At 40.3% G+C, this 24,311-nt stretch overlaps 1 protein-coding gene across 26 annotated transcripts in view; it reads right to left on the minus strand.

Annotated features, from left to right (window-relative positions):
• KALRN (kalirin RhoGEF kinase) overlaps positions 1 to 24,311 on the minus strand; it is an 866,834-nt gene that overhangs the window by 451,337 nt on the left and 391,186 nt on the right. For all 26 annotated transcript variants that reach the window (XM_060198227.1, XM_060198226.1, XM_060198224.1 and 23 more), the window contains exon 10: positions 6,060 to 6,182. In XM_060198227.1, the coding sequence (XP_060054210.1) occupies positions 6,060 to 6,182 (123 nt within the window). The remainder of the gene's footprint in view (positions 1 to 6,059; positions 6,183 to 24,311) is intronic.

A 24,311-nucleotide genomic window follows, 5' to 3' on the forward strand; every position in this document is an offset into this window, starting at 1 on the left:
TACCCCTAAGCACAGTTAAATTTATAGAGACAGAAAATAGAATGGTAACTGTCAGGAGATATGGGAACGGGGGTGGGGAGTTACTATTTAACAATTATGGAATTTTGGTTTCGAAAGATAAATCTGGAGATGGATGATGGTGATGATTATATAACAATGTGCATGTACTTAATGCCAATGAACTTAACAATGATTAAAATGTGGTTTTATGTGATATATATTTTCTCACCACTGCTACAGGAAGCAAGCATCATAGGGAGTCAAAGAACTTTTGGCAGAATAAGCTGAACTCTGCCAATGTAATATAGACACAGGCCAAATGTACGTTTAGTGGACAAGATACAGAACAGATTTAAGATAAATATATATATATATATGTATACATGTACCTGTACATATGCATATACATATTTCCATGTTAGGGAGCTACTCTATGCCCTAATCCGAATTTCAACTTCTATTCTCAACTATGACACCATCCTCCCAGAGAGTATTTCTAGTTCACCTTTGTGTTAGCTACCAAGCTCAAACAGATATTACCAAAAGCATGGGTTCCTAGGATTATATCCAAAATAAATATCCTAGCTTTTTTTTTTTTACTCCAGGGACTCTATTTCATCTTCCCTATTCCTATTCTTTGGTTCCTATTTATTAAACATTTTGCCTTTCAGCCGCCAAGTTATAGATGCTACTACAATTCCATCCTGACCTCCCTGGCCACAAGTCTTTGCCAATATGTCCAAAAACCTCACTTCTCCAGAGCCACACTCCACTAGGAAAAGACAGAAACAGGCTGGGGATATGGAACAACCTGCCAATGTGCTGGCGCTTACGTGAGTGGCCTCTCAACCCGAGATAAGCTGCTGGCCCTCTCATCACCAGTTCTAGTGACTGCGTGATGCAGAAAGAAGCGCCAGGACAGTTTCAGGTATGAACTTCTACTTTATTTGGGGTAATCATAGGTTTTATAGCAAACAGAACAAAGGACATTTTTCAAATATGTCAGAAATTACAGGTTTCTTAAAGGTCAGCTACCCCTATGGTGGGGAGGGGTAGGAATGACAAGAATTGATGAGATACAGAAAGGTCAAAGCAATTAGTTTCTATGATGCAAGGTATGTTAATTATCTAAAGGTATTAAGAAAAACAGCGGTTAAACCAGTAGGGTGAGATAAAGCAGAGAAGGACAAAGCTTGATGTAAATCATAGATATCAAAGACGAGGAAATAGGTATGGGGGTCTCACTGTCAGGGTGCTGGCAAGGCTTGTGATGGAGAATGCTTATGTATGTGATCAAAGGTTGAAAGGATGGTGAACTCTGGGTGAACATAGTGAACTTTGAGTGAACTTACAAGTAGGCAGCCATTTGGTCTGCTAGCAGGGGAGTGAACTAAGTGTGAGAGGAGGCAGGTTTTTGTGAGGCTTTGAGAGACTAACAAGGGGAAACTGAGTCACAGAAAGCATTTCCCTCTTAGCTCCATCCCTACAAAGGAGAGTCTAACAAGTGGGGTGATTCCAGACCTCCATCACAAGGATGGGAGAGCTCTCCTAAGCTCTACCAAGCTTTCACATAGTCCCACACCAATGCCTGTGTCCAGTGGAATAGCAATTACAGAAGCCAGAGCTCCTTCCTTCTGCACCCCAAAATAGAATTTTGGTCCAGACCCCCCAAAGGGGGAAAGTGTTAGAGGGGTGATGACCAGAGGGTCTAGACCCCAAATCCACTGAGATCTGAAATGTTTGTAAACAGTAATCTTTGCTTTTATACCATCACTTAAAAAGAAATGAATCTGGAAAACACCAGAGGAAGTCAGGCACTGTTTTGCTTATCTGAGAGGGAATAGGAAAAAGGAAGGATACTTGGAAGCAGTAGTGCATGTGTGACTTACAAAGTAAATGAAGTTCAATGGATAAGCCTCACCCTGGGAAGACCATCTTCATGATCATGATATCTCCCCTGCCAGGGGCTTACAGTTAACAGTATTTATATACTTTTCCCATGTTTGGGAGCTATTCTTTTCCCTGATCCAGCTTTCTAGTCCTTTTTCCAACTATGACACCATTTCCCCAAAGGGTCTACCTATATGTTAGATATCAGGCTCAGGAAAAACTAGTAAAGTCATGGGCCCCTTGGAATATACCTAAAATAGACCTGTGGGGTTAATTGCAAAAGCATGGTAAGAGCATAGGGGAACTCCCATCATAAAGATGGAGATCTGAAAAGATACCCCACCTGTTACCTTCCAGGGGTTGAGCATGGAGGGAAAAGCTTTCCTGACTCAGTTTCCCCTTGTTAGTCTCCCAAGCAACATAGGAACCTACACCCCCTAACACTTAACTCATTTCATTGTTATAAGCCAAATGGTTTGCCTGCTTAAAGTTGACTATAGTTCACCTGCTGTGATCACACATACTCCACATAGCACCATTCTGCCTTGACCAAAATGTTCTTCCTTCCTATTTCCTTAGATCCCCTCCTCCACTTTGATCTAACTCCCCCTTATATATTTCTCTCTTATTGAGATAATTAACATGTCCTTCATTCCAGAACTCTCCCCTCTACCCTTATCAATTCCTTAGAACCTTCACCATGGGGTTTCTGACCTTCCAAAGCCAACACTTACCACCACATATAAAACTGTCCTTTGTTCCCTTCTGCTATTTAAACCCTGCCTTCTGTACAGTAAACAGATCATTTGTTGCTGGGATAGCCTGAGGGTGCTTCTTCCTGAGCACATGCTCTTTAGGTTGGACAGAAGTTGACCTGAGCCAACCTAGGCTACTGCATGGGAGAGGGATCAGGAACTAGCATCGCAGGAGAGAGAGACTCTGGGACTCGCGGAGAGGGAACGCAATCCAATGTTTTTAATCAGAAAAGAAGATTCTTTTATACTTGCCAAGAAGGAAGTGGTAGGGTGGAAAACAGGATGTGACTAGCAGAGGTGGTAGAGCAAAAATAGAGTGCGAACCAGAGGGGATTAAACAGTGGAAAACAGGATGTGACTAGGAGAGGGGGCAGAGTGAAGAGTTCGAACTAGTGGGGATTAAACCAATGCCCTGCAGGCAGGGTAGGTCTCAGGTAAAACAGTGATTATGTAAATAGACCACAGTGGTAAGCAATGGAGCAGGGGAACAGAAGCAGAATTAGCTAAAGGAGAAATGATGACCAACAATTTGTGATTAAAATGGTCTCCTGGTCTTTTTCCTGTTGTTAGTCACTAGAGTTAACAGGAGAGGCCAGTAACAAGGCTTACTTCTGCTGTGAGGTCCCCTACACGAGTACCAGCATAGACCTACTAGCTTTTTCCAAAATGGAGACCCCCAAATCTTCATCTGCAATATTCTTGCTTTTATGTTCATGATTAGTCAACAATGTGACCTGCTTTATGTCTTAAGGCTTTTTGAGTCACTGGGTTTCAGATGCTACCATGATGCCAACCTAACTTCTCTGAGCAGACAACCTCACCAATGTGTCCTGGAGCCCCGCTTCCCCAGAGCCCTGCCTTACTAGGGAAAGAGAGAGACAGGTTGGGAGTATGGGTTGACCTGCCAACGTCCATGTTCAGCAGAGAAGTAATTACAGAAGCCAGACTTTCCATATTCTGGCCCTCATAATGATCCTAGGTCCATACTCCCAGAGCGATAAATAGGAAACCCATCAAGGAAGGGGATGGGTGTGGCCCTCTGATGGTAGGAATTTTGTGGAGTTGTACCCCTATTGTCCTATGGTCTTGTCAATATTTCCATCCTATAAACAAATTTTTAAAAAGAAAGTAAATGAAGGCAGGACTGTAGGAAAAAAAATGGGCAAAAAAGGGGCCGGGTGGTAGTGCAGAGGGTTAAGCTGCATGTGGTGCAAAGTGCAAGGACTAGCACAAAGCACAAGGATCCCGGTTTGGGACCCTGGCTCCCCCACCTTCAGGGGGGTCGCTTCATAAGCAATGAAGCAGGTCTGCAGGCGTTAGTCTGTCTCTTTATCTTCCCCTCCCTTCTCAATTTCTTTCTGTCCTATCCAAAAATAAATAAATAAGTAAAATAAAAAATAGGAAAAAATGGCCTCTAGGAGCAGTGTATTCATAGTGTAGGCACTGAGCCCCAGCGATAACCCTGGAGGCAAAAAAAAAAAAGGATATCAGTGATTTAATAGCTATTTACAAAACTGAAAACTAAATTTAACTGTGTCTCATGCAAGTGAAATCATATATTTGTTCTTGTGTGACATTCATATTTGACAAAGTACAAAGTCTTCATCCATGTTATAGCATGTGTTGGGTTCCTTCCTTTGAAAGACTGAATAATACTCCATTGTATGACTGTCTGTATTTTGTTTATATAGTACATTCATATGTCAATGGACATGGGTTACTTTCCCATTTGGCTATTATGAGTAATTCTGCTATAAACACAAATGTGCAACTATTTATTCAAGCTCCTGCTTTTAATTCTTTGGAATACGTTTCCAGAAGAGGCATTATTGAACCTAAGCTAATTTGGAGTTTATTATTTTTTGGAGGCCACTATCTTACTTTACTATGTTACATTCCCACAACAATGAACAAAAAGATACCATATGAGGGTTTTTTGTTCCACAGGTTCACTGAAATCTACTATATTCCTGTTTCAGGTTCCACACACCTCTCACTCCCCAGCATAGATTTTCAGTTCCCTTAAAGATGGTCATGCTTATCCTACATATTCGTGTGCTCCAGTGGATTGTTCTGGCTCTTGACAGGCCCTCTCCTTTTGTACCTATACTTCATAACTGTCTAGAGTTATCAACCTCCACAAGTGAGGTCTGAAGTTTTACACAATGCCCAGCCATGGCATCCACATGAAGGACTATCTGTGGTAGGATCAGTACCAGTGCTGGTTCAAGCCGTTACATGGCAAACCTTAGCACTGCCATCCTCACTACACCAGAAGTATCTACCTCTCTGTTCCATGCCCACAGCCTTCCTAGTTGGAGATCCATATCTTATTCTTAAGACTCTTTCATTTTCTAATTAAACTGGAAATAGAATTCAAAATAACTGAATAACAGTATTCCATCTTGAAAGTGAAGATTTTCATGATCCAGCTAGACAACTCTCCAAATGAGGAATATAATGAAGCTAGGATAGATGCTTTGAAGTGAAGGCTCAGGACAGAAGCTTTATTATATATCATTTCATTTCACCAATAACACAAATGGTTAAGATCTCTTGCATAGATTCTTAAAGAAAATTAGAAAATAGTGCCCTTTTTTTCAGCTATGGAACTCAGATTAAAAAACCCACATGTTATTCAAATTATAAATGTTGAGGGAGTCAGGCAGTAGCACAGTGGGTTAAGCGCATGTGGCACAAAGCGCAAGGACCAGAGGAAGGATCCCGGTTCGAGCTCCCGGCTCCCCACCTGCAGGGGAGTCGCTTCACAGGCTGTGAAGCAGGTCTGCAGGGGTCTATCTTTCTCTCCCCATCTTTTCCTTCCCCTCCTCTCTCCATTTCTCTCTGTCCTATCTAACAATGACCACATAAATAACAATAATAACTACAGCAATAAAAAATAAGGGCAACAAAAGGGAAAATAAAAAAAAATTTTAATTATAAATGTTGAACCAATGATACAAAAGGACATTCTCTGGGTACATTCAGCCTTATGACCACAAATCCTGGTGAACAGGTATCACATCTTCCTCTAGGTCTTAGAAAGTATGCAACTTTGCAAACAGAATTTGTTCTGATTTTTAGCTCACATTCACCCACAGTGATGACCATAAGAGGCTTCCACAGTCTACTGACTGCTTTGGCAATGCTGTTCCCTCTCACTGTTACCACCTTGTGGGCAATGCATTTACAGGTCAGGCTTGCAGGCAGATTTTCTTTGAATACAATAAACTGAGTCTCTGTACAACTCAAGACATAAGAAGAGACAAGAAGAGACAAAGGCCTCCTTGCATCAAGCTGGAAGGCAGCCCAGAAGTCAAGAGATATCGACCTCATATGCTGCCAGACACCAAAATTACAGACCCAGTCTCCCTCCCTTATTGTACCCTCAAGTAGTCATGCATAGCATCTTACCTGAGCCACCTCTTCAAAGTCATCATGCCTTTTCTGCAGGGCTCGAGCTCGATGCAGGGACTTCCCAACCCCAGTGTGTTTGCTGAGAAAGGCCTCACCATGGTTTTCGATCCAGTCCAATACCTGGTCAGATAAAGAAGAGAGATCTTAGCAGTAGGAAAAACAACGGATAACAGGTGCAACCACTAGAGTCCTATCCCCATATAATCAGAAAGCAAAAAGTCTAGATAAAAGTGTTTAATCTGGGGCTGGAGGTAATGCAGTGGATTATGCGCACAAGGACCGGCAGAAGGAAAAGAAGCAGAAGGACACAATAGTCTGCAGTGAGTTAGTATAAAGTTCCTAATGAAATAGTATCTAATTAGACTTAGATACCCTCCTCACCTACTTCCTATTACAGTTCCCTCACTCACTCCAAAGCTAACTTTAGCAAAGCAAGGACTACAAAAGCTAAATAAGGGCAAAAGACTGGCATACTTTAATGATGACTCTTTAGTCACTATCAGGCCACCCCATCAGATGGGGCCCTAGCTGGGGAGTCCTGAGATTCCCAAACAGACATGATGGGCCTAGACCTCAAATATTGTTACAGGTCAACTCTATCGGGAACAACAAAATAGGCCCTTGTGTGATACTCATAGGACCTTGCTCTCAACTTGGATCAACAATGGTAGAGAATGTTCCATCCTCCGAAGGGAGAATGGACAACATACTCTATGCTACACCTGAGGAAGATGGGTCCTGATATTGGCGCAGCTTGGAATGTTCCTACTCATGACCACAGAATGTGAGCTCAGATCTACAGGGAGGCAGAGGTCACATAAGCTTTTAAATTCATGATGTTCTTGGGAAATAGCAAAGACTCTATATTCTTCCATTTAGTATTTTGGCTTCAAGAAATTTTCCTTGGCTTTTGGAGAAGTTAGGAACACAGGTGGCTAGACTAGCAAGGGTTGAGTGAGGAGATAGTGAAAATATGAGGGAATATGTTTCCTTAAGGAGTTTTCTTTGTAAAAACTTTGAAATTTAGGGAGAATCAAAACCTTTAGCATTGATTTTGTATTTTCCCAGATGAACTAATAAAAAGTGTGCCTCCTAGGGAGTAGAGAAACTGTTCATCATCTGATTGCTAAAGAATTGGCACTCAATATATCAGGTTGCCACAATCAAATCAAAATTATAGCACAGCCACACCTGTTAAAGAGCCTGTCAAAATTCAACTCCACTCTTTCTATACTAAACTTTAACTGAACATTTTATTGATACACTAACCACTTTGGATTTTAGAAGGACTTTTCCAATAATGTCTTAGATGACCTACATCTGCTTTCATTCACTCTGGTTCCTTTTTCATTTTGGCCAGTGGGAAGTAGATACATCAAATCAGTGCATGACCAGCAGACATGAGAGTTCTAGTTCTACAGAATCTAGACTTTGACTTTACATCCTCTGACATTTGGTATGAATTAATGACTGCAATTGTGCAAAGCGTGGAAGATCTCTGGCTTTGATGACAGTATCATAAAGCTCACTTAAAGATGGTATTGGATACATGTGAACATATGGCCTATCTCATGGGACCTGGTCTATGTCTAGGTTTTGAGTCTTTGCTGGGAAGTGAACCATCTGGAATGGAATTAGAGAATCCTATCAAAGGAAAGGTCTCACACAAGTAATGAGGCTGAAAGGTTGACATTCCATGCCTGACGTCTCTGGACACAGTCTGAAGTGAAGCACACTGAGGTGGCACTCGTTGCGTTGATTAGGTTGGGATCAGCAGATGCTATATAATTTGGTATGAATTGAGAGAAACATGCAGGAAAGTGAGCCCCACTCTAGAGGTTCCAGGACTGGGCAGTTCATTCCCACGAATTGCTATTTTAAAAGTAATGATGTGTGTCAACATGCAAGGGCAAAGAAAAATATTTCTACTCACAAACTTTCTTATATTTGTGTACTATGCAAAAAAAGTTTTATTATTTTAATGGATGATTAAGTATTATTAAATTTGTTTTAAAAATTTATTTATTTCCTTATGTTGCCCTTGTTATTTTATTGTTGTAATTGATGTTGTCGTTGGATAGGACAGAGAGAAAGGGAGAGAGGAGGAGAAGACGGGGGGAGAGAAAGATAGAGACCTGCAGACCTGCTTGTGAAGCGACTCCCCTGCAGGTGGGGAGCCAGGGGCTGGAACCAGGATCCTTACACCAGTCCTTGTGCTTTGTGCTACCTGCGCTTAACCCACTGGGCTACCACCCGACTCCCATTTTATTAAATTCTTTTGTGAAAATGAACTAGGGAGGATATATATGTATATATATCATATATGTATATATATGATATATATACATATATGTATACATATACATATACACATACATATATATATTATTGCCTCTAGGGTTACCGCAAGGGCTCGGTGCCTGCATTACAAATTTTCTACTCCTGGAGGCTATTTTTTCCCTTTTGTTGCCCTTGTTGTTTATCGTTGTTGTTGTTATTATTGTTATTGCTGTTGTCAGATAGGACAGAGAGAAATAGTGAAAGGATGGGAAGACAGAGAGGGAGAAAGATAGACACCTGCAAATCTGTTTCACCCTTGTGAAGCGACCCCTCTGCATGTAGGGAGCCTGGTGCTTGAACCAGGATCTCTGAGCTAGTTCTGCGCTTGTGTGATGTGTGCTTAACCCGTTGCACTACCCCCCCCCGGTCCCCTGATGAATAATTTTTATATACAAAAGTAATTATGCTGAAGTTCTACATGAATTATCTGGAATTTATGACAGCTTTTCAGATTTTTTTTTTTTTAGTTTTGAGCCATATCCATTATGGCCTGCTTGCCTGGCATTGTTTTTAGGAATTTTTTTCTTCTTTCTTTTTTTTTTTTGTTTCCAACTTCAATATAATTGACCACTATAGAGCAAATTGGTTGTAAAGGGTTGATTTTTTTTTCACCAACTAGTTAACAATGGCTAAGTTTTTCTATTCCTAAGAGGTGATTATACAAATTTTAAACCTTTTTTTTAAAATTTTTTTTAGCAAAAAGCGTATTTCCTAGGGGTCTGGTGGTAGCACAGCAGGTTAAGTGCACATGGCGCCAAGCGCAAGGACCAGCATTAAGGATCCTGGTTGGAGCCCCCTACTCCCCACCTGCAGGGGGGGTCGCTTCACAGGGGGTGAAGCAGGTCTGCAGATGTCTATCTTTCTCTCCCCCTCCCTGTCTCTCCTTTTCCCTCTCTCGATTTTTCTCTGTCCTATCCAACAACAACACCAGCAATGACAACAATAATAATAATGACAACAATGGCAACAAAATGGGGAAAATGGCCTCCAGAAGCAGTTGGATTCATAGTACAGGCACTGAGCCCCAGCAATAACCCTGGAGGCAAAATAAATAAATAAATAAATAAAAGCATGTTTCCTGTTTGTTTTACTTTCCTTAAAATGTCAATTCATTTCCTTAATTAGCTCTACCACTTAGAAAAACTATTTTTATTTAAGAGGCTTTTACTTGTTTTAAACATTATTTTGGCAAGATGTGATCTTGTGACCTTTTAGTTTACCTTTGTCCACTAACACAGAAGTTGGAGGACAGAAAAATAGCTGTCTGGATAGTTTACCTGATTAGTAATGCATGCAACCCAGGTTCAAGCTGGTGCTTACAACACTGAGGAAAGCTTCAGTGCTTTGCTATCTCCCTCTCTCTCTCTGTCTCTCATTCTATCTGGAAAAAAAAGCCAGCCCAGAACAATAAAGTCCCAATGATTACCAAAAACAAGTATACAACAGATGAAGCTGTGGAGAAAAAATGTGCAGCCTGAATATGGATTCAGGGACTGCACTGAAATGAAGTAAAACAAAACGTGATTTAGGAAGTAGATAGAATTGCTGTAGTAACACTAGGGATTGGGAAAATAGGATAAACATAGCAGTATAGAAGATTTTATCTAAAATGCTGAATTCTGATTTTTATTTCAGACAGGAAATATTTGGAGCCAGAGCAGAAGCTTGATACCATGTTTAGACTACATGTTTTCCTGGACCTCATCCCATGATCCCAACCCTGTGAGTAATCAATACTCCCAGGTTGAATGAACAGTGGGGAAATACACTCCACAAACAGGCTTAAATGTAATGGACCCATATATTATTATTATTATTATTATTATTATTATTATTATTATTCTCATTCTCATTCTCTTTCTCCTTCTCCTTCAGTCTAACATTCTCTCAAATGAGCTATTTCAGCATATGACCATAAATCCTTAAAGGCGATTTTCACTGGGGTATAGTTATTAAGGACGTTTTATCCCCCTCTTAACCTCTTCTTCAATGAGTATCCACCTTAACCTTAAACATCCCCCCAAATGCTTTCATCTCCCAAGTTTTGGTTTCACTATTCTTTACTTTAGTTAAAATGTTCATAAGCCATAGGGAAGAACAGCCCAGGCAAGCTCTTCGGAACTGTAGCAAGCAGGTGGCAGTCTTGTAAAACAATATGCAAAGCACTTCCTCTCTTAGGCTTCAACTTTTCTACCAGATATCAGTCCTTTCAAAAAAGATACTCACATCCTGAACCAGATTAGGGAGACAATCTAACACCCATTATGCCTAATTCTCTAATCACCCCCTTTCTTCCTCATCTAATTGTGTTTACTCCAACCAGCATGCTATCAAGACACAGTGCTTTTCAAGGGGAGGAGATAGATGGTCCTTTCGAGCTGCTAAGAAGAAAGGGAAAAGTCCTTTTGAAGAGAACTATTGATATATTCTGAACAGTGGCCAGGAATGCAGCTGAGTTAATAGGAGAAAATCAAGGGTCTCACTGCTCTGTGTTACAGATTTCTGATTATTTTAAATTCTTTGAACTTGGTAGAATCTAAGCATTAGAGGAGACCCCAAGGATTACCCAGTCCAGGGTGGGAGGTCCCTGCACTTAGATATAACCAGTTTTATATAAGGTGAGATAAAAAAAAAACATATTTTGAATAAAGGTTGAAACTCTACTTACAAATGAAATGATTTTGGGTTGTTCAAGGATCAATAAAATGTGGTACCACTGTGATCACCCTAACTTAAATATACTGCTCTAGGAGTGAAGAAAAAAAGTGTGTTCTCACCCCAGCACTGCTCTTAACTAGCTGAGACATAGGTAGGCATGTACCTTCTCTTTGGACCTCACTGTCTCAAATGAGGACATTTGGGTTACACTACCTCCCCATACACCTTTACAAATCAAAGGTTTTATTGAAGTTCAGCAGCTCACTTCCTTGTATAGAGAAACATTATCTGTGCAGGGTTAGCTCTTTATCAAACACTAGGCCAGAGAATATTATACAAAATCTCATCTATGCCCTGGGAAGATGAGCATTACTCATATGTTGATACCAGAAATGAGTTGCTCAGAGAGGTTATTTAATTTACCTAAGCTCACAATACTATCAAATACTTGAGTCAGGTTCAAATCTGGTGGTTCTGGCAGCAATACTTAATTCCCAGACACCATGTACCCCAAATTAGAGTAAAAGAAGGCATTCCAGGAGCACTTGTGCTTTGTCAGCTATTCTTTTCTGAAAACAGGCCCTTAGGTTTCTGTCAACTTTCCTGCCTTTGACACACTTAACAGTTACAGGCCTATTATACTTCATAAAATGCTCCTTAATTTGGTTTGTTTGCTATTTCCTCATAATTAGAGTAAGTCACATCACAGAAGTGATTCTTGTCTTTCCCATTGCATTCTATCAGCTGGGATACACTTTCAAGTTTTCCCATAATAGTGATGCTAACTTTGATCACTTAATTAAGGTGGTAACTTTCATCCTTCTCCAGTTAAAAAAAAAGTTATTCTTATTCTCTTTGTATTTAATATGTATTTTGGGGAGGTATTTTGAGGGTGTAGGGGGTAGATGCAGTGGTGTGCTATAGAGGACTTTTTACCAGGAATGTTGAGAGTTCTGTCAACAGGGAAGATAGCTTTTGGTCACAGTCCCTTTAGGAATTATGACCCTTCATGAACACAGATGCCAGAGATAGCACAAAATGGCACATCAGAATTGCATGTATTGGCACCACCGAAAGCCAGAGTGAGAAGTGGTCTCTTCTCTCTCTCTCTCATTAAAAATAGTCCTTATGGGAGTCAGGCGGTAGAGCAGCGGGTTAAGCGCAGGTGGCGCAAAGCACAAGGACTGGCATAAGTATCCTGGTTCGAGCCCCTGGCTCCCCACCTGCAGGGGAGTCGCTTCACAGATGGTGAAGCAGATCTGCAGGTGTCTATCTTTCTCTCCCCCTCTCTGTCTTCCCCTCCTCTCTCCATTTCTCTCTGTCCTATCTAACAACAATGACATCAACAACAATAATAAAAAAATAAAAAACAACAAGGACAATAAACGGCAATAAATAAATATAAAAATAGTTCTTATATTATTTTTTAAATAAAAGGGAAGAAAAGCTGTAGCCTTCTTCTTGGGTGGGTTCCAGTATAAAGGTTCACCTCTCTCCCCAGCTTGAGACAGCTCTGAATGGTCATCCAATCTTCAGAATGCCCCATAGTTCTCACTTAAGGATCCCCTGGAGATGTTGCTGTAACAAGACTGCACTCTCTAACTCTAATTCTTCCCTTCCTTTCCTAAAGGGTTGACTTCAGTAGAATTTCTGAGGCTATGTCCCATGTGGACATCTCTTTGACTTGTTTGGACTCTAGTCTTCTAGGTTGGATGCTCTCCTTGCTCAGCTCTGGCTCTGACTGTGACACTAACCAATATACGTTCCATTCCTCATGGGTAGCCTCCTTCATTTGCTAAATCTTTGCATGTCAATGAACCACACTCTGCTCACCTTGTTTGATACCTGTACCAGGCTATCCTTGCAGCAAAGAACTCTCTCCTCAGTCCTCTCTAGACTAGACTTTTTTGAGGGGTTTTGGTACTAAATTGCCCTCACCAAAGTCATCCTCAGCCATTCAGAGTCTGAATCTTTAGGTCACTATGGCTCTTCCATTCTGTAGAAATGACTACCTTGCTCAAGCCTACTTAAGAGGAAGATCTTTCCCTCTTCTGGAAATATTTCTTCATCAGAATCTTAGATATTATGTGTCATCATGGGAAATTTCTCAGGCTCACAATTCTCCATTCTAGTCTCCTTTTATAAACTGCCACTAATCTTTCTAGTCTCTAAATTTTGGAATGGTGGAGTGCTTACTCCTGGACCTCTTTTCTTCCTCTGACTCCCAGATGATATTATCCAGCTTCACAGCTCTAAATATCATCTATGTTCTAGCAGTTTCCATATTCACAGTTTCAGTCCCAATTTATCCAGAGATAAGAATCATATGCCCAGCTGTCTACTCTTTCTCTACAGTATGTAATGGGCACCTCAAGCTTAACATATCTAACACAAATCTTGATTCTTTTCTGCCTCATTTCCTTCTTCTGATGCTCTTCCTTGTCTCAGCAAAAGATACAATTTACCCAACTGCTTAGCCAAGAGCCTGAGTATCTTTTCTTTTTCCCCTTTCTTTTTTCTCTTAATGTGGTGCCAAGAAAAACAGACAAGGCCTCATGCACAATACCAATGAGTGACCCGAGTGCCCTTCCTGGCTCCATTTTCTATCACTTGTTTATTTGATATAGTGGCAGAGATAGAGGAGAGACCTCACAGCACCCCTCCACTACTTATGGAGCTCCCCCAGTACTGTCTGTGGTTCTACCATATGGTGTTGGGGTTTGAGCCCAAGGCCTCAAAAAGTAGTAGGGTGTGTGTTCTACCAGGTAAGATATTTCCTTCTCCCTTTAATGTTTTCATTTACTATTTTTTCTTGAACATTTATTTTTATTATTAATATAGAGCCAGACTTTCCTCAGGTAGTATAATACTCTTTACTTGAGCTGTGTGTGTATTACAAAGTATATGTCCAACCCAGTGAGTTATCTCTCTAGTCCTTTTGTAAACTGTTTTTGTCTTAACTGCCTAGCTCAGTCTCCCATCTGTCTGTCCTCACTCACCCCATTAAGACTCTTAGTGGGTTTCCTCTGTTTACTCATTACACTCCCAATCTGTGGTAACCAGAGATAATACTTCAAACATAAATTGAATGACATTCCACCAGTTTAAACCAAACAATTGTTTTCTGTCAGACTTAGAAATCCAAATTCTCTCAATGGCTTTTAAAAAAATTATTTATTTATTTATCTTTATTTATTTATTTATTCCCTTTTGTTGCCCTTGTTGTTTTCTTGTTTTAGCTATTATTGCTGTTGTTGTTGGAAAGGACAGAGAGAAATGGGGAGAGGAGGGAAAGACAGAGAGGGGGAGAGAAAGACAGACACCTGCAGACCTACTTTACCACCTGTGAAGCGACTCCCCTGCAGGTGGGGAGCCAGGGGCTCGAACCAGGATCCTTCCGCAGATCCTTGCACCTTATGCAATGTGAATTTAACCCGCTGCGCTACAGCCCGACTCCCCTCTCAATGGTTTCTAAGGCCTGACTTGATCTGAACCCACCCCACTTCTTCAAACTTTTCTCCCTTATCCCACTCTGTACCAGTCACCCTGCTCACTCTGTCTTGAAAACTTTGTGGGTGCCTGAAACCTCTGTCCTTCTCAAATACATTCCATGAAGTATTCATCTGGTCATGTATGAATATGACTATCACTATTCAGTCTATGTGTTTGTCATGATGTTTTCTCTCTACCTCCTGAATGTAAGTTACGCATGGCCAATGACTTTTGTCTGGTTCACTGCTGTGTTCTCAAAATGTGTTTGCTGAATAAACCATCAAATGAACTCAGCCAATCTGATTTAAGAACTTCCTGTATAACAGGGACAAAAAAAATCATTAAAGAAATGAAAATGGTTTTGTAAACATATATAGGACCAGAACCTTGAATCATCAGCTTTCACTGATAGGTCATTTCCATTTATGAATCTTTTCCAAAACAGGTTATAAAATTTGTGTCACAAACTGATCCATGATGAAACAAGTAAGATGTTTTATTCTTTTAAGAAAACTGAAGAACTTCCTCTCAACTCTTACCTCCTATCTCTCTGGCCTCTGCCTTTTAAAAGCCAATATTCTGAGGTCAATGAAGAAGAATCACACTATCAGGTAACAAAATGTTTTACTGTTTTAGAGCCTCATGTACACACAATGTATATGAGCACTCAGAACAGAACATCAGATCACTTGTTTTGTTTCCTTGAACAACACAGTGAGTATTAGTTCTGAATAGAAAAGCTCACATTTCTGCCAAACAGAGGCAGCCTTGGAACACATTCACCATGTAAGGACCACTGATCAGTTTGAACAGAACTTGCATTCAGAAAAGCAAAGTAAAACAAAGAGGAAGAAATGGAAGTTTCTAAAGTTAATTCCCCAACCTTGCCAATTCTAGCTACAGAGTACAGAAAGAGATCTGTAAAAGACTCATTCACTCTGCATCTCTAGGGAGAGGGCAGAGCACTCTGAGCTCAGTGACAACAGATGTTTTGTTATCTTGGCTCCACTTAGGAAGTAGATCAGGAACAACAAAACAGACCTCTTTGTGTGCCACCCACAGGACCTTGCCTTCAACTTGGATCAACAACTGTAGAGAATGTTCTATCCTCTGAAGGGAGGCTGGAAAACATACTCTATGCTACACCTGAGGAAGATGGGTCCTGAAATTGGGGCAGCTTGGAATGTTCCTACTCATGACCACAGAGTGTGAGCTCAGATCTACAGGGATGCAGAGGTCAAACAGGCTCCTAAGCCAATTATGGGCCCCAGATCACATCAAATCGATGGGGTTTACAGTCAACAATATTTATACACCTTTCCCATATTTGGGAGCTACTCTTTTTCCTGATCCAGTTTTCTGGTCCTGTTTCCAGCCATGACATCCAGACAATAACAAGGATCCACCTGCATATCAGATTTCAGGCTCAGGAAAAAAAAAACTATTATAGCCACAGGCCCTTTGGAATTTAACTAAAATATGCCTACTACCTATCTACAGAACGGAGACAACCCCCCCCCCCCCCCCCGCCAACTCTTATCTGCACTACTCCAGCCTTTAGGTCCATGATTGGTCAACAATTCATTTGGCTTTATATGTTAACTCTCTTTTCAGCCACCAGGTTCCACATGCTAGCATGATGCCAACCAGACTTCCCTAGACAGACAACCCCACCAATGTGTCCTGGAGCTCTGATTCCCCAGAACCCCGCCCCACTAGGGAAAAAGAGAGACAGACTAGGAGTATGGATCGACCTGTCAACGCCCAGGTTCAGCAGGGAAGCAATTACAGAAGCCAGACCTTCCACCTTCTGCATCCCACAATGACCTTGAGTCCATACTCCCAGAGGGTTAAAGAATAGGAAGGGAGGGGATGGGATACGGAGTTCTGGTGGTGGGAATTGTTTGGAGTTGTGCCCCTCTTATCCTATGGTTTTGGTAGTGTTTCCTTTTTATAAATAAATAATAAAAAATACTAGTCATAGATAACTATTTCAATGTTACTGACTTAATAAAATGTCATACATTCTTGGAGTATGGTTTAGTCAACAACAAACCTTTTTTTTTTCTGACTTAAAATGAAAGTTGCTAATATATTACTAGGACCTGGAAAAATAGTTTACTTGAATAGTGTGCTGCTTTTCAATGTGCTTGACCAGGTTTGATTTTCTCTAAATCCATTTCTAATGACTCTTTTGTTAAAATGCAGATGGTGTATTCAGCAATGTCACAGTTCAGACATGGTTTCGCACCCTAAAATGCAGCCCTCTGTACTGTGGAATATGCTTTCTTTCCTTCCTATTTCTAAATAAAGTTCTAATTTAATAAGTAATAAAAAAGAAAGTAGCCCTAGAGAGAAGTTTCTATCTCTGCCCTCTCTATTGCTCCATTTCAAAGGAATCTGTATTTTTTAAACAATCTACTGAATATATTTAAATGATTGGTATATCACAATATTTTTATAGAGACAGAGAAATTAAGAAGGAAGGGGGAGATGAGAAAGAGAGATGCTTGCAGCACAACTTCACCACATGTGAAAATTCTCCCTGCATGTGGAGGCAGAGGGCTTAAACCCAGATCCTTGCACATGCTAACATGTGTGCTCTACCTGGTCCCTGGGTTACTACAATTAAAAACAAAACAAAAACAAAAACAAACAAATAAACAAAAACAAGCCATTAAGACTGGGTAGGTGTGGTGAGTAGTGTGCGGGGACTACCATACAAGGCATCCCAGGTTCAATCCCCACCACAATATAATGCCTGAGTCAAGTTGTACTTTGATATTTCTCTGTGTGTGTGTCATGAAAACATATATTTATTTTTCCTTTTTTATTTTTCATGTGACTTAATACTGATTTACATAATAACATGTCAGTAGGGGTAAAATTCCACACTGTTCCTACCACCAGAGTTCTGAATCCCCAATCCCTCTACTGAAAGCTACAGCAGTTTTCCTAAGGTCCCATCTTCTCTTCCTTTCTAAGCTATACATAACCCTATTACTACATCCAAATGTTCCTTCCTTTTTCCTCTTCTCTCTCTGGGTCCTGATGGAGTTGCTGTTCAGAGCCCTCTGGTCATCTTCCTGTCACTTCTTCCCCACTGGGAGTATGGATCAAGATTATTTTTGGAGTGCTAAAGGTAGGAGTTCTGGCTTCTGTAATTGCTTTTCTGCTGGAAATGGGCATTGGCAGGTCGATCCATACCCCCAGCCTGTGAAAATATGTTTAAAACCCTTCAGTGAGGCTATATTATCCCTAAATACTACATAGGCATACAGATATCATTCAAGATATATACTACAAAGAAAAGCATCAGAGATTATGAGTTAACATAAGTACGACTGAATAAAACAAATGAACACGGGCAGAGTCTATTTTGGGGGTGTTTTTGTTTGTTTGGTAAATAACGATAGATGGTAATATGTAACGATGGCATAGATGAAAAAGTGTGTTTGGGTATAAATATGAAGAGATTGTCAGTTTGAGAAAGAATCTCAGTACAATTTGATCTTGGGAAAGGCTCATCTGTTGGAACCAAGTAATATATCAGGGCCCTTTGAATAATGTCATTCTATCATTATATTATATCAGTGTGATATAAAAATAGATATGTCCTAATATGTATCTAGCTATGTTGCTGTTCAGTGATTATCATTTGAATGTATATAAACAAACCTAGATGGTATAACCTACTACATAACCAAGAAAGGTACAGGAATTCTTTATGTGATCCTTCCTTGCTCAAGATTAGGGGTTTGCTCTTTGTATTCTTGCACAAAATGAAAGGGCAAAGAGAAGTGGGAATAACAAGATAAACCTACAGAGAACACTTTGAAAGCAGTTGCTGTGGCAAAAAAAAAAAAAAAAAAAAAAAAACAGCAAGAAATGGAGTCTTCATTTTCCAAAGAAAAATCAATAATGTAGTTACCATTGTTATCATCATCGAAAAGTCAGGTCTATTTGGGCTTGGCAGTGGTCCTTAACACACATGGGAAGATAGGCGAGATAGGAAATAATAAAGAACAGATGGTGGAGATCAGCTGGTACGATCAGAAATCATTCACTTCACTACTTCTGAGTCTTGTCCCACTCTACACTTGAAAAATAATAGTACGGAAATTACTCTACTAGCAATATAATGGAAAGTATGCCCTATCCACACCTGCCTACAGTTTAATACACTCAAGCTCCAATTTGGTCCTTGATATTTCTTTCCATTGCCCCTGAGTCTAGTTGGATTCAAGGGAAGGTTACCAAAGAGATGGTCAGATCACCTCTGGCTACAGATGTTTAAATGGAATCTCAATTTTACTGGTAATTTGGTTTATATTTCTGCTTTATTCTGTTTCAGACCCTGAAGAGCAAAGTAGTCTTAAACTTGGGAGAAGGCTAGTCTTAGACATGCCAGTGGGGCAAGTGGTCAGGCAGGCAAAGGCTGCCATGCTCTCCCTTCTCCTTAAATAAACAGAACCCCCTGTCTCTCTCCTTTATTTTCTCTCCCTTTCATTCTCGTACTACTCCTAGTTCATGTATGCCTATTTAGCTGTTCTGTCTTTAATTTTTTTCTCTCTTCTTCACAGTCTCTTCATTTACCTCCCAACTTTAGGGAGTCAGAAGGTCAGCTTCTGGTCCTAGCACTAGCATTGACTATCTAGACAGTTATAGTCACTTTTTCAATAATTCTAGGCACCAGCTTCCTCATATATGTAGCAGACTGAACTAGATGTTCTTCTGGCTGCTTGACAGCTCTGAGTTTTTAATCTGTGAATGAAATGGAACTCAGTAGACTGTTGCTATTGCAGAAACAGGAGATGATGGCTGAGGGCCCACAAGAGCACAAACACCAGGGGGCACCCGAGTACCACTCAGAGAGTATGGGGCTAACAACCCAGACACTGGTGGATACATAGTACAGGCAACCATTGTGCTGCACCCTGTACTTACATCTCATTCAGTCTGGTAAGGTAAGTACTGTGGTGGTTCCTGTTTCAGAAGTGAGGAACAATGAAACACCAGGCATGAATCAACTTGCCAGAGCAGAATTTAAACTTTTATCTGACATTCTCTATCACTCTAGTCACTCATGCTCTTAGGCCTCCCACTTAGGCTAAGTAATCATCTCTGGACTGCAATTGTGCCCAGGAATCTTAGATGAAGGCTACATGGTTCAATGGATTCTCTCCTCCTTCAAGACACTAATTATGACTTTTCATGCTTCCTGCCTGTGATTGTTCCATTAATACTATAATGCTCCATACACTGCAGTCAGCTCTGGTAGAAATGTCCTTCATATTTTCAAGTCCTGTGCCATTTTAACTCACCAGGCATCTTGCCATAACCTAGAGCAATGCTGAGAAAATTGCAGAGGCTCAAGCTTGCTGAATAACTGATGTGTATGTACATACATAGTACTGAGGCTGCATCCCTGTGTCCTCTGCCTGGGTTGTGAATGTCAAGACCTTGCCATCACAACTTCTCAGGCAGACATAGCACTTCACTCGTAACTACTGGATGGGATTAGAGGGAGATTTTGCTGGGCTAACATCTCCGGAGAGAGAGAGACGAGGAACTCGTGGTGGGGCAGGAATGCAATGCAATGCCTTTACTGATCAGAGACTACACCTTTATATCTTTTGAAACAGAAGTGGGAAAAGGAAATGGCTAGGAGAGGGGGTGGATAAAAAGAGCACGAAGGTAGCAAGCTTCCATAGCAGCTGTTGTGAAGGTTCTAACCAGTGGGGATTAAACCAATACCCTGCAGGCAGGGTGGGTCTCAGGCAAAATAATGATTATGTAAATAGACAACAGTGTCAAGCAATGCAGGGGACCTGGAATAATGACCAACGAGGGTCAAATGATGTTCAATCATAGAAACAGAAATTGAGGCTTTCCAATGATAGTTTCAGCATAAGTCAGCAAATAGAGACCTCTACTGACCCTCATGCCAAACAGAAGTAGGAACTACAAGCAAGAAACCAGTGGAAAAAACCATGTTCCTGGTCTCAAATAAATAGAAGAGAAAAAACAAAACATACAAAGTGAAGATGATAAACTCATCATCTTTGCATTATATGAGTTTGTATGATTCATTAAATAAAGTTGTGGAAGTATAAAGAAGCGATATTCTCTATATTGTATAGCCTGTTCCTGAAAGCAAGAACATATTACTGCATGAGTAGGAGTCAGAAGACACATGTTAAAGGTTATTGCTGGGGCTCGGTGCCTGCATAATGAATCCATGGCTCCTGGAGGCTATTTTTTCCCCTTTCGTTGTCCTTGTTTATCATTGTTGTGCTTACTATTATTGTTGTTATTGCTGTTGTTGTTAGGACAGAGAGAAATGGAGAGGAGGGGAAGACAGAGAGGGAGAAAGAAAGACAGACACCTGCAGACCTGTTTCACCACTCATGAAGTGACCCCCCTGCAGGTGGGGAGCCGGGGGTTTGAACTGGGATCTTTCTCTTCCCGTCTTCCCCTCCTGTCTCCATTTCTCTCCGTCTTATCCAACAACAATGACATCATCAACAACAAAAATAATAACTACAATAATAAAACAACAAGGGCAACAAAAGGAAATAAATATTTTTAAAAAACGATAAAAAGGAAACCCAGCAAATGGGAGAACATATTTGCACATCATACTTCAGACAAGCACCTGATATCAAACATCTATAAAGAACTCATTCAGCTCAAGAAAAAGAAAAAGAACAACCCAATACAAAAATGGAAAGAGGACATGCATAGACAGTTCTCCAAAGAAGAGATATACATGGCCCACACACATATGCAGAAATACTCTAATTCACTCATCACCAGAGAAATGCAAATTAAAACCACACATAGATACCAACTCACACCTGTAAGAATGTCCTTCATCAACAAAATAGGAGAAGATAAATGTTGGAAAGGACGTGGAGAGAAAAGAACTCTAATACACTGCTGGTGGGAATGCAAAATGGTACAACCATTATGGAAAACAGTACGGAGAATCTTTAAGCAAATATAGATGGAAATACCTTGAGACCCAGCAATCCCACTCCTACACATTTATCCAAAAGAGATATATCACTAATTCAAAGGGATATATGCATGCCCATGTTCACAGCTGCACTATCTACAATAGCAAAAATTTGGAAGCAACCAAAATGTCCCTCCATAGATGACTGGTTAAAAAAAGTTATGGGACATATACTCAATGGAATACTACTCAGAAACATAAAAAGATGATTTTACATCCTTTGCGATAAAATGGATGAAACTTGAGAACATTATGCTTAGTGAGATAAGCAAGGAGGTAAAGGAAAACTATAGAATGGTCTCTCACTCTTATGTGGAATTTAGTGACCTGAACACACATACATAAAATAAACAAGCAGACACAACAAAATCTATATTTAAATTGGGAAAACTATAGTGGTTACCTAGGGGGGAGCAGGCAGGGTTCAGACTTTCGGTAGCAGGGAAGAAGTGGAACTCTAGTCTTATCACTATTGAGTCCTACCAATAGTAATATGACATGTGCAGTGAGTGAATAGATTTAATATCTCAAGTTCCCCAACTGCCTAGACCGTAGCCCTAAGCATAAATACTAGCTTTTGCTAATTTGTATCTTAGATTTGCAAAATGATCAAACTCTGATAAGGGGATTAATTGTTTATGGATCTCTAAAAAATGTATCTGAAAATATAGCTCTGCAAACATCTAAATCAACTATAGGTTTAGGCCACACAGGTCAAGACCTTTTGACCATGTAAGTATTTAAAATATAAAGAGGTTCAGATACCACTAAAAGTGTTCAAATCATAGTGAAGTCAAGTATACTAATATAGATACCAAATCCCCCAACTAACCTGGCTACAATAAATAAATATTGATATTTTAACTCTCTCTAAGACTATAAGAACCCCTTGCATCCTCTTTAAGACCCACATTTCTCCTAGTCCCGGTACCTTTAGAATATGCCCATACTTCTAGAAATTCCTTCTCTATGATTTCTTACCACCTTTGTCAACTTCAACCAAATTGCTACTAGTGCTGCCACCCTGCATTATGCTGCTATTGAAATCCTACTGTGGACTGCAACCAGAGATACCAGCCTGAGAAGTTAACCTCATAACTCTTCAAATCTGGTGAGACCTTTCCTAACACATGGGACTATCTACATCCAAGTTATATGGCACGTCATTTAACTAAATAACAGATACCAGATTAGGCTAGGGTTTAGGGTACTGGAGACAGGTGTACACATATTCATAAACAAGGGGCAATCATATGACTCAAAGTCAAAGTGCTTAATAATGGTTGAAGTACCTAAAGAAGTTACATCATAAATTCTGTAACTGATTTGATTTAACTTCTGAAAGTTAAATCTGAAAACACCTAGAATTGCCAAAACCATCTTGAGGAAAAGAAACAGAAATGGAGGCATCACACTCCCAGACCTTAAACTATATTATAAAGCCATCATCATCAAAACAGCATGATACTAGAACAAAAATAGGCACACAGACCAGTGGAACAGAATTGAAAACCCAGAAATAAATCCCAACACCTATGGGCATCTAATCTTTGATAAGGGGGCCTAAAGGATTAAATGGAAAAAGGAGGCTCTCTTCAATAAATGGTGCTGGGAAAACTGGGTTGTAACATGCAGAAGAATGAAATTGAACCACTTTAACTCACCAGAAACAAAAATCAACTCCAAATGGATCAAAGACCTAGATGTCAGACCAGAAACAATCAAATACTTAAAGGAGAACATTGGTAGAACACTTTCCCACCTACACCTCAAGGACATGTTTGATGAATCAAACCCAATTGCAAGGAAGACTAAAGCAGAAACAAACCAATGGGACTACATCAAATTGAAAAGCTTCTGCACATCCAAAGAAACTATTAAACAAACAGAGAGACCCCTCACAGAATGGGAGAAGATCTTCACATGCCAGACATCAGACAAGAAACTAATCACAAAAATATATAAAGAGCTCAGCAAACTTAGCACCAAAAAAGCAAATGACCCCATCCAAAAATGGGCAGAGGATATGAACAAAACATTCACTACAGAGGAGATCCAAAAGGCTAACAAACATATCAAAAACTGCTCTAGGTCACTGATTGTCAGAGAAATGCAAATTAAGACAACACTAAGATACCACCTCACTCCTGTAAGAATGGCATACATCAAAAAGAACAGCAACAACAAATGCTGGAGAGGATGTGGGGACAGAGAAGCCTTCCGTATTGCTGGTGGGAATGTAAATTGGTACAGCCTCTGTGGAGAGCAGTCTGGAAAACTCTCACAAGGCTAGACATGGACCTTCCATATGATCCAGTAATTCCTCTCCTGGGGTTATACCCCAAGGACTCCATAACACCCAACCAAAAAGAGGTGTGTATTCCTATGTTCATAGCAGCACAATTCATAATAGCTAAAACCTGGAAGCAACCCAGGTGCCCAACAACAGATGAGTGGCTGAGAAAGCTGTGGTATATATACACAATGGAATACTATGCAGCTATCAAGAACAATGAACCCACCTTCTCTGACCCATCTTGGACAGAGCTAGAAGGAATTATGTTAAGTGAACTAAGTCAGAAAGATAAAGATGAGTATGGGATGATCCCACTCATCAACAGAAGTTGAGGAAGAAGATCTGAAAGGGAAACTAAAAGCAGGACCTGATCAAATTGTAAGTAGGGCACCAAAGTAAAAACCCTGTGGTGAGGGGTAGACATGCAGCTTCCTGGGACAGT

The sequence above is a fragment of the Erinaceus europaeus genome, chromosome 9 (assembly GCF_950295315.1).
Source record: "Erinaceus europaeus chromosome 9, mEriEur2.1, whole genome shotgun sequence".
Taxonomy (NCBI): Eukaryota; Metazoa; Chordata; class Mammalia; order Eulipotyphla; family Erinaceidae; genus Erinaceus; species Erinaceus europaeus.